Source organism: Labeo rohita, chromosome 24, assembly GCF_022985175.1.
Source record: "Labeo rohita strain BAU-BD-2019 chromosome 24, IGBB_LRoh.1.0, whole genome shotgun sequence".
Classification (NCBI taxonomy): Eukaryota; Metazoa; Chordata; class Actinopteri; order Cypriniformes; family Cyprinidae; genus Labeo; species Labeo rohita.
Window position 1 is genome coordinate 15,649,571 of NC_066892.1, and position 11,072 is coordinate 15,660,642.

At 37.8% G+C, this 11,072-nt stretch overlaps 1 protein-coding gene across 10 annotated transcripts in view; it reads left to right on the forward strand.

Moving 5' to 3' along the window:
* relch (RAB11 binding and LisH domain, coiled-coil and HEAT repeat containing) overlaps window positions 1-7,504 on the forward strand; it is a 69,687-nt gene extending 62,183 nt beyond the window's left edge. For 9 of the 10 annotated variants that reach the window (XM_051098453.1, XM_051098454.1, XM_051098446.1 and 6 more), the window contains 3 exons: window positions 3,201-3,289; window positions 3,589-3,659; window positions 6,879-7,504. In XM_051098453.1, the coding sequence (XP_050954410.1) occupies window positions 3,201-3,289; window positions 3,589-3,659; window positions 6,879-6,999 (281 nt within the window). In that variant the 3' untranslated portion in view covers window positions 7,000-7,504. Of the gene's footprint in view, window positions 1-3,200; window positions 3,290-3,588; window positions 3,660-6,878 lie in introns of those variants that run through there. The other variant, XR_007825654.1, reaches the window with a different exon arrangement.
* Window positions 7,505-11,072: the final 3,568 nt, after the last annotated feature.

The following is an 11,072-nucleotide window of genomic DNA, read 5'->3' on the forward strand; positions in this document are numbered from 1 at the left end:
TATGCTACGTGGTCACGAAAACATAAAGCTTGCATGCATTTTAAGGATTGCGGTTTAAAAACGTGATTTTAAGCCATTAAATCGCAATCAGCAGTGAAAGAGAACTCATTTCGCTATATGCACACACTGTTTCTGAGCGCTGTCAGAGAGCCGCACACACGTGAACAGTGCTTGTAGAGCGTAGCTGTAATGAACAGTGTTATTTTTTCCGCTTTATAGGCCTTTAAAGGTTAAATACACACATTTGTATGTGGTCCCGACGTTGCAAATATCTTTGTATATACTGCAATTTAGGTCTTGAGTGAAAACAAACAGATGAGAAAGGAAACGCATGTGTAACAGTATATTGGATCCAGGCAGCTCTTAAAGTGACAGCAGTCTAATAGTCCTGCTGTCTGTCATTCATGTTAATCAAACAACAAAGTAGAAAATCTCATACTGCTTTTGACTAAATCACTTTTATAATAATAAGACATATAAATTTACACTGTGAAGAACATGCAGTGTTTTATACATTTCATTACTTTATAATATTTATAGCATTTCATATATGTGACCCTGGATCACCAGTCGTAAGGGTCATTTTTTAAAAATTGAGATTTATACATCATATGAAAGCTGAATAAATAAGATTTTTGTTGATGTATTGTTTATTATTTGTAATTTTAATATTTGGCCGAGATACAACTATTTAAAAATCAGGAATCTGAGGGTGCAAAAGAATCAAAATATTGGGAAAATCACCTTTAAAATTCTTCAAATAATGTTCTTAATGTATATTACTAATCAAAAATTAAGTTTTCATACATTTACAGTAGGAATTTTATGAAATATCTTAATGGAACTTGATCTTTACTTAATTTCCTAATGATCTTTGCCATGAAAGAAAAAACAATAATTTTGACCTATACAATGTATTTTTGACTATTGCTACAAATAAACCCCAGCGACTTAAGACTAGTTTTGTGGTCCAGGGTCACATATATATTTTTTTGTCTTATTGCTTGTAATTAGTTTCTTCTTTTTTTTTTTTAATTGCTGACTGTTCACTTGTCTTCAGTGGGCTTGAGGTTTTGTTTTTTTTTTAAATAAATTTAGGCTAGTAGTTTTTTGTAATATTGACACTGTAAACAAGAATTATGAAATTTCTGTGCAAAAAAAAATGTGGTGTCATAAGACCTTATTTAAAGCGAAAATAACTATATTGTGATATATAGCGTATACAGTAATGTTACATTAAAATAAAATTACTCGTGTAATGATTATAAAATTTTGGTCATATCGCCCACCCTTATTGTGAGCAGAGCTGTCAATTACATGTTAATTTAGTAAAAATTAAATTTTTTACTGTATTAAGGATATGATTTCTTTTTTTTTACAGCAAATATTGGTGTTTGTGGTCTAATTGTCATTTATTTAAAAGAATTAATTAATTGGTATATCATGTAATTATTTGGTACCTCATTATTAATTATTTCATTAAAGAGCAGGTCATATGGTCCTAATATTGTGTTGGAGTCCCCGAGGTTTAAATGCATCTAAGGTCAGAAAACATTGTAATTTTCTCAGAATATACATTTATACATGGAGTCATTTGTCAATGATTTCAAAACCATTAGTGCGAATTAGTTTTGAGCGTAATGTCTGTAAACCCCTCCCTTCCATAAGCCTACTCTGCTCTGATTGGTCATCTGGACAAGCCTGTTGTGATTGGCACAGAGAAGAGTTCTTGAGCAAGTTAGCGAGTGCTGCCATCTGTGCTGCCAAAGTCTGTGGTTGTTTTTGATGTTGCGGGTTGAAGCGACCCCAATAACGTCATATTTAGACCCTGGAATGCAAATTTACCAGAGGAACCCCAACAAAAAGTGTGTAATTGACACCCCAGAATGCGTTTTTTTTTTTTTAAACGGGGGACCGATTGGGCTAGGTAGCAATTGGGCAGGGTTTTTGTGAAAACCTGGCAACCCTGAGCATGCATCTTTACATAAAACAATAATGTAGTGCTTCAATCCGCTCTTGAAATAATGACATAAAAACATTTGGTTTAACACTTACACAGGCGAATTTGTAAACCAAAAATGTTACATTGATATTAAACAAAGTAATTAGGAAAACAACAGTTTACATTAACCAACACATTCTTAGGAAACAGTGGGTTCACAGCGAATTATTAAAACTATTTCAGTAAGACAGTAATATCATGGTTTACCTGGAAAGCTAAAGCTACACTAGGCATACATCACATATTAGCACAAAAAAATAGATCTTTCACTCGCTTGAAAATGTACACATAACATATCAATCGTACTAACAGGATGTGTTTCGGAGATGTTTGTTAGTCCAAATAAAGAAGCCAAAGAAGATAAAAGCCAAGATTAGAGAAGCAGTCCTCGATAAAATGACAAGCACACAACAAAAGGTTCAAATTGTTTTGCTGTGGTATCATGGAAAAAAAATGAATCTTTTGGGACACTAAAAACAAAACAAAGTTGCTTTCACAGAGCAGAACACAGCATCTACTTGACATGATGTAAACACACTAACTAGCAGAAGTGTTTGTATTTCACAAGTAGGCGTTACCCAGTGACATAGATCGGTAACAGGCAGAGGATTCGAAAATATGACGACTCTTTAAGGCGATTCTGAGTCGACGACTCATTTTGAGAGACAGTATCTTTTTGCATAATACACTTTTTTGATTAACAACTTTGCAGGATGTTTACAATGAAGGATAGCCATGTTATAAAATGCAAAAAGAATATTTTTCGAAACCCATATGACCTGCTCTTTAAAGACTAACAGTCCTTATTGTAGGTTTATTATAGTTTAAAGTTTTTAAATACTTAAACTTTTTGTTTTCACTCAATGCTAGTTTTAGTGTATTTAGTTTACATTTCAGCTTATGTAATGAAACTATTATAGATTAACAGTGCTAAATATAGGTTCATTTATAGTTTTAAATGATTTTTTATTTTGCCTGCATTTGTTGTTGAATTAGTTTTTTGTTATTGTTTTGTAGTTTCAGTTTATTACATTTTTTTTATTGTAGACTAAAATTGCATTTTGGGTTTATTTTCAAAGTTTTAAATCATTTCAGTTATCTTTTAAATGATTTGCATACTGAAGCATGGGTGGCTAGACGTATGTGTGTATTTCACAGGTATGTTTGCCATAGTCTTTTCTTAACTCTGGGGCTTAAGTTATTTCTGAAGAACTAATGGTGAATCATTTCCTCCCTGGACTGAGATGTTTGAGAACAGATATGGAGCAGCTCTCTCCGGAGCATGAGGTATTAAATCAACATTTGCCCAAATTGTTTCTTTTTCATGTCCGTATGACATAACTGCAACAGCCACCCATAACTCTTAATCAAATACAGACCCATAACGCCAACTCCTTTTCCTACGCCTGGTCCAGTCTCGTCGTCTTAACGTTTTATCACGCTGCATGTCATATATAACCCAATTTCTATTTATTTAATTTCCTTGTCTAGTAATGTCCAGCTGATGTGCGTGTGTCTGCGTGCCTGTCAGACTTCCCAGCAGTGCTCTAAGAATACTCCCTCTCCTTTTCCCGTTTGTCTTTCAGGTTATTCTCAGTTCCATGATAAAGGAGTGTGAAATAAAGGTGGAGAACAAAGGCATTGGAGAGGCACAAGGGTGAGAAGAAATACTCTTCATTTGACTCATACAGTCACCAGGTTTTGCTTTCTTATTTACTGCAAATGGAGCTTACATGCAAGAGGAAAATCTAGTCTGCATCACCCGTTTTAGTTCAAATAATTCTCTGACCACGAAAAAAAAACAAGTGCTCATTCAGTAGCGGAGTAAAAATAAATAATTTCTCATGTACACGTACTTGAGTACTGAGGAAGGCTTTTCGCAGGCTAATTTCCTCAACGATTTATCTGTTTGAGTTCAGCTTGGGTTTGACTCAATCTCTCTACTGCTAGGATAGTTCCCATCAGGCATTGCAGGCCACTGGTTTAGCCACATGATTATTGCAAAGCCGCTTCATTTGGGCTGTGCCTGTAGGCCAAAGGCAAAGCTGCTTCATATTACAATCCAATCCAAATTAAAGTGTTATTTATTATATAAAAAATAATGTAATATGCACAAAAACACTTTTAATTTGCTGAACTATGCATTTTTCAAGAGTTGAATGACTTGGTGAAGAAGTGAGAAGGCATGTACAGTCCATTTTTTTTTTTTTTTTTTTTTTTTTTTTTTGCTAAGGACTCGTTTTCGAAACGTACGCAGCTTGTGAACACGTGTGGCACGCTTTAAAAACTTGAACTTAAAGATGTGGCTTGGTTATAAATGGAACTTGTCTTTTGAATTTCACAGTTGGTATCGTAGCAATGCTTCCAGTGGTTTTGTTCCATGCTTCTGAGATATTTATAAATGCTCGAACTTTATAACTGCAGTGAAGTCTGTCATTGTACAAGTCATGATACATCAGTTCAGTCTGGCTCTCACAAATGGTGTGGGTTGTTCTGCCGTGGGTTATCCGGGATCTTTTTATATTTTTTAATTAGTTGGGCGGGTGACATTTTTAAGCATGGAACAAGTTTGAGAGAGCAAGACATAAAAAAGATACAAAAGACAAAGTCATTTATTGAATTTATGATGTTTTTAACCATAAAATAGAGATGGTGGGAAAATCTTCACTCAAAAATGATTGTTCATCATGTAACTATGTGTTATGCATGACCTTGCAATTATATTCACACCCAAACTGTGTGAAATGGTAAAGGCACACAGGGTTCATGTCATAAAACTAGCGAGCTAACTAGTAGTACTACTGACAGTGTTCTGTAAACGTGACAAAAGACAAAAAGAGGAATAGAATCATTTGATTTGGATCAGGACTTCAAATCGTGTATTGTGAATTATTTGATTTAGATCGTAACGTCGGAGCGAGTTTGCAGTCTTTTGATTCAGATCGGGACTTCGGAGAGCGTATCGCGAATCATTTGATTTAGATCGGAACTTGGAGCAAGTTTGCAAATCATTATTCAGATAGGAACTTTTTAACTGTTTCGAAATGCCCCGAAAGAATCGCGTATCATTTGATTCAGATCGGGACATCAAATCACGTATCGTGAATCATTTGATTTAGAGCAGGTCTTCAAATTTTGTATCATGAATCATTTGATTTAGATCGTTACATTGGAGCAAATTTGCGAATCTTTTGATTCAGATTGGGACTTCGGTGAGCATATCGTGAATCATTTGATTTAGATCAGAACTTCAGAGCAAATCATTATTCAGATAGGAACTTTTTAAACTGTCAAAACGCTCCAAACGAATCGTGGATGATTTGATTCAGATCGGGACATCAAATCGCGGATCACAAATCATTTGATTCAGATCGGGGGTTCACAAATTATTCAGATCTGAACTTCGGAGCACAGATCGTTTGATTCAGAATGGGACTTCAAAGCACATATCGCAAATCATTTGATTTAGATTGGAACTACGGAGCTGGCTTGCAAATCTTTTGATTCAAATCAGGACTTTGGAGCTCATATCGCAAATCTTTTCATTTAGATTGGAACTTCAGAGTAGGTTCGCAAATCATTACTCAGGTCGGAACTTTTTATCGCGAGTCATTTGATTCCGATTGGGACATAAAATCACGCATCGCAAATAATTTTATTTAGAGCAGGAAAATGAATCTGATTTTAATAACACTGGAGCTGGTCTGCGAATGTTTGGATTTAGATCGGAACTTCAGAGCAGGTTCATGAATCATTATTCAGATCGGAACTTTTTAACTGTTTGGAAGCACTCCAATTGAATCGTGTATTGCAAATCATTTGATTCAGACCAGGATTTCAAATCGCGTATTGTGAATCATTTTATTTAGATCAGGACTTTGAAGCAGGTTCACGAATCATTTGATTTACAGTAGATCATGACTTTAAATCGCGTATTGTGAATCATTTTATTTAGAGCAGGACTTCAAATCGCATATTGTGAATCATTTAAATCATAGCATTGGAGCAGGTTTGCGAATCTTTTGATTTAGATTGAATCTTCAGAGCAGGTTAATGAATCATTAATCAGATCTAAGCTTTTTAACTGTTTGGAAGCACTCCAATTGAACCGTGTATTGCAAATCATTTGATTCAGATCAGGATTTCAATCGTGTATTGTGAATCATTTGATCGGAACTCTGGGGCGGGTTTGCAAATCATTTGCTTTACAGTAGATCAGGACTTTAAATCACGTAACATGGATCATTTGAATTGGATCAGAACTTCAGAGCGAGTTTGTGAATCATTTGATTCAGATCGGGACTTCAGAGCATGTATTGCAAATCATTTAATTTAGATTGGAACTTTGATGCAGGTTCCCAGATCATTCAGATTGGAACTCCGGAGCATGGAGCATGCATCACAAATTCAGATCTGGACTTGAGCATGTATCGCAAATCATTTGATTTAGATCGGAACTTCGAAGCAGGTTCGCAAATTATTCAGAACGGAACTTCGGAGCACAGATTGTATGATTCAGATCGGGACTTCTGAGAGCGTATCGCAAATCATTTCATTCAGATCGGAACTTCGGAGCGGGTTCGGAAATCATTATTCAGATTGTAACTTCGGAATGCAGATCGTCTGATTCAGATTTCTTTTTTTCATAGCATTTTTTCTTAATGACAGTGGCACACAGAGAGTGACAATGAATTAGCTGAATGTTGAATTAGAATCAGTTAATTGAAATGGACAGTTTGAACTTATTTCCAGAAATGAATCAAACTGCCATAAAGTATCATCTTTGCCAGTTTGGTCCTGTCAGCAGCCGGTGCTTATACGACTCTTAAGGCCTGTGTGGATTCTGACACATTAATGCTGTGCTGTCCATTTTCAGGTCCATCTCTATTGCAGCGAGTCTGGTGGGTGAGGATGCGAAGACCAAGTTTCTAAGCAAGATGGGCCAGCTGACCACCTCAGGTGCCATGCTGGCCAATGTTTTCCAGAGAAAGAAATGAGAACTGCTTGGGCTGTTTCCCACGAACCCTCCACATTCTGGGATCTCCTACTTGAAGTCAATCGTCTGCCTTTCTTTTGTTCGTCTTTGATTTGACAGGCTATATTTTTAACATATTTATGTCTTAAATTTTTTCCAGTCTCCAAAGAAATTTGCACTCATGTTTCAATGTTTTCTTTTTTTTTATTATTATGATTTTATTTCAGAGGCTTATTTGCATCACTACACCTTTGTTGGTTTGTTTTTTGGACAATGTGAACTTTATGAAATCAAAACAATGATTCCTTCCTCGTCTTGTTGTCTTTTATGTGTTGCTGCTGTGTCTTTGGAGAATATTTTCTATAAGTGTGTAAAACTGTCCAGGGTTTTGTTTCTCTTATTTTGGATATGCTCCAACAGTAAATAACTGTAAAATACAGTGACTGGAGAGAACAGTACCCAATATCATGTATATTTGAAAATTCGTGTCATAAGATAATAAAAAGCAAAGACCACTTGTGTACTTACATACTTCTCAGTATGTTGTCTCTTCAACTCTCTCATCTACATTAATCCAGTCATTTTTAAAATGGCTTTTTTTTTTAACACCCGCCGTCCACACTAGTGTTTTTCTAAAGTTCATCATCCACAATGTTACATCGGAAAATGTTAAATTCACCCTACTGCGCATGTGTAAAACCTCATAAAAGCTTGCAGGGCTGATGCAGACGGAACAGGCGTAAATTTTCATGCAATTCTTCTGGCAGGATTTACGTAAATATCTCATTCACTGACGTGTCCAAGTCGCGCTCACTCAGCATGATATGTTTGATCTGAAACGCAACTGCTCTCATGTTTTGCCGCAGGACAGCACCTGTGAGTAATTTTTCTGTCATCTTTTTAGGACTGTAATATGAAAAGTGTACAAAGTAAATATCTTTAGCAATAGTGTGGAAGTGCATAGCACATAACAGGCACAATCACCTATGTAAACATAGATGTCTATTGGCAGAATGTGCGTCATCGTTTTCAAAAGCCTCCATTTTAACAGTCCACGTGAAAACGGACCTTTTTTTTGAGATGTATTCAGTTTGGAGAGCGTTTTCAAAAAGCTTTGTTTTCATTAACCAAAACGCAGTCACAGGTTATGTTTACACTAGTGCATTTTTGATTTAAAACGCATTAACTTTAGCTACGGTTACTCCTGTCGTTTACACTACTCTGACGGTTTTGCTCGTCGAAAACGCTGCAGACCCCGTTTTAGGCTACGTTAGGGGCCGTTCACATATCACGTCTTTTGCGCTCTGAAGTTCGTTATTTCAAATGTAGACACGCGGCAGCCGCGCTCATAACGGAAGCGACGCGCCGCATCGAGTTGAAAACATCTCAACTTTTCAGAATGCCGCAAGCGCACCGCGGATCATGTGACAAGATTCAACCAATTAGCTTCATCATTTCCCGTAACAACATTGAAAGCTCAGCCAACATGGAGAAACAGCTGATCATAGCTGTACATTTTTAAATAAATTTGGTAGCAGAGCTACGGCAAGTGATTTTTAGTGCTGGAAATCCGTTTGTCCTTGGATGAAACTTCCGCATCTTGATTGAGAGTGCGGGTCATGTTTGCTTAGCAACGACAGACGCCACGGTAGCGCAAGCTACAGAGGGCTTTTGGAAAGGAGGGAAAATCGGCGCGCCTAGCGTTTTCCACGCGTTTTTAGGCGCGATATGTGAACGGCCCCTTAGACGACAACAATATAGTAAAAAAACGGAAAAGTTTTTCTTTTGCGTTTTTAAAAAGTTCCATGTATACACAATGTTTTCAAAACGATTTGCGATTACACATATCCACTGAAAACTATGTCAGGTCAGTATGTTCCATGATTCGTTAAATGTTTTATGATTGGTTGTTTATAATCTGTTCACTGATTGGTTAAAGCCGACGCGGCTGCCGCTGCCGCTCAAAACAAGATAAAATATTTTATCTTTGATTTCACTGCTTGCCGCAAAGATAAAAATATTTTTCTTTTCGCCGCAGCCGCGTCAGTTGAATAGAACATTTAGGGGCCGTTCACATATCGCGTCTTTTGCGCGCTCAAGTTCGTTGTCTTAAATGTAGAGGCGCGGCAGCCGCGCTCATAACGAAAGCGACGCGCTCAGTTTTTTCAGGCGCGTCTGCGCCGCATCGAGTTGAAAACATCTCAGCTTTTCAGAATGCCGTACGTTCGACTTCATCTACAGCTACAGACGGCGATCAACGAGAGTAGCCGAGAGTAGCCGAGAGCAGTCGCGGGCGGAGTTTCAGGCGCATGCTCTATCACAGATGAAGTGAATTAAATGCAATATTCATCAATTACACCGACTTTTCAAAAGCATTTTCATGAGCAAACATCTCAGCTTTTCACGCGTTCATATAATCTAGCACATTTTTTAGCCAAGCATTCAAATAATGCATCTCATAAACTTTTTCTGCAGCTATATCTGATCAAATGTTCATTTTAATCTTTTAGCTCTGGTTTATATGATAATTATGTTCCTATTTGTTCTCTGTTTTTGCCATGGGATTGACATCCCATGGTAACTAGGAATTCACAAGCTCCAGTGTGGATCCAGAACACTTAAGAAAAGATGATGCCAACCCTTCAGAGGACTTCAGATGATGCCAACCCTGATGCCAACCCTGAAAACATACAGCACTACCAAATTCTGCTACAAATTTATAGTGTTCTTTGTCTGTTTGATTACGTCATTAATTGATCTTTACCAGACATCTCTACCATATGTACATCAAGCTACTACTACATATATAGTAAAAATGTCAATTTGGTGTAAAGCTGCTTTGCAACGATATGTATCGTGAAAAGCGCTATACAAATAAATTTGAATTGAATTGAATTGAATACTGCTTAATACAGCGCCATCTGAACAAGAATAATGATAAACATAAACATATACTATTTAAATACTAATAAAGTGGGGTTATATATGCTTTTATCAGTGTTTTATGATAGATCTGACTCAATATAACATTGCGACTACAGTAAAAACACTTTTATTGTTCTAAAAACAGATTTGTCAGCATTATCGGACTTGAGGATGTTAGAATAAGCCCAAAACACACGTGATCGTTGTCATGCGATGAATCTGGCCAATCGTGAAACAGCCATGTGGTCATCAGAGCTCCTGCAGCCGCTCTGAAGAAACTGCGCCGGCTGAGTCAGTCGGCTGCTCTCGAATCGCTATCGCGTTACTTTGATGCCACACGTGACACACGTCGGTGCCGCCTCAAGTCGGACAAAATTTCTAACCAGCATGCACTGCTTCAAGTCAGAATTTGATCGAGCTGCGCAGCGCTGCGTTAAGTCGAACACACTTATTATTGAAAGCTCAGCCAAGATGGAGAAACAGCTGATCATGAGCTTCCAATGTTGTTATGGGAAAGGATGAAGCTAATTGGTTGAATCTTGTCACATGACCCGCGGTGCGCTTGCGGTATTCTAGAAAAGTTGAGATGTTTTCAACTCGATGCGGCGCGGACGCGCCTGAGGGGCCGTTCACATATCGCGCCTAAATACGCGTGGAAAACGCTAGGCGCGCCGATTTCTCCTCCTTTGCAAAGCGCTATGTACCTTGCGCTCCCGTGGCGTCTGCCGTTGCTAAGCAACCATGACCCCCACTGTCAATGAAGACGCGGAAGTTTCATCAAAGGACAAACGGATTTCCAGCACTAAAAAATCACTTGCCGTAGCTCTGCTACTAAATTTATTTAAAAATGTACAGCTTTGATCAGCTGTTTCCTCCATCTTGGCTGAGCTTTCAGTGTTGTTACGGGAAAGGATGAAGCTAATTGGTAGAATCTTGTCACATGACCCACGGTGCGCTTGCGGCATTTTGAAAAGTTGAGATGTTTTCATCTCGATGCGTGATCGTGACCGCGTCGCTTCCGTTATGAGCGCGGCTGCCGCGCGTCTACATTTGAAATAACGAACTTGAGCACGCAAAAGACGCGATATGTGAACGGCCCCTGAAAAAACCGAGCGTGTCGCACAGCGTCCGCATCGCTTCCGTTATGAGCGCGGCTGCCGCGCGTCTACA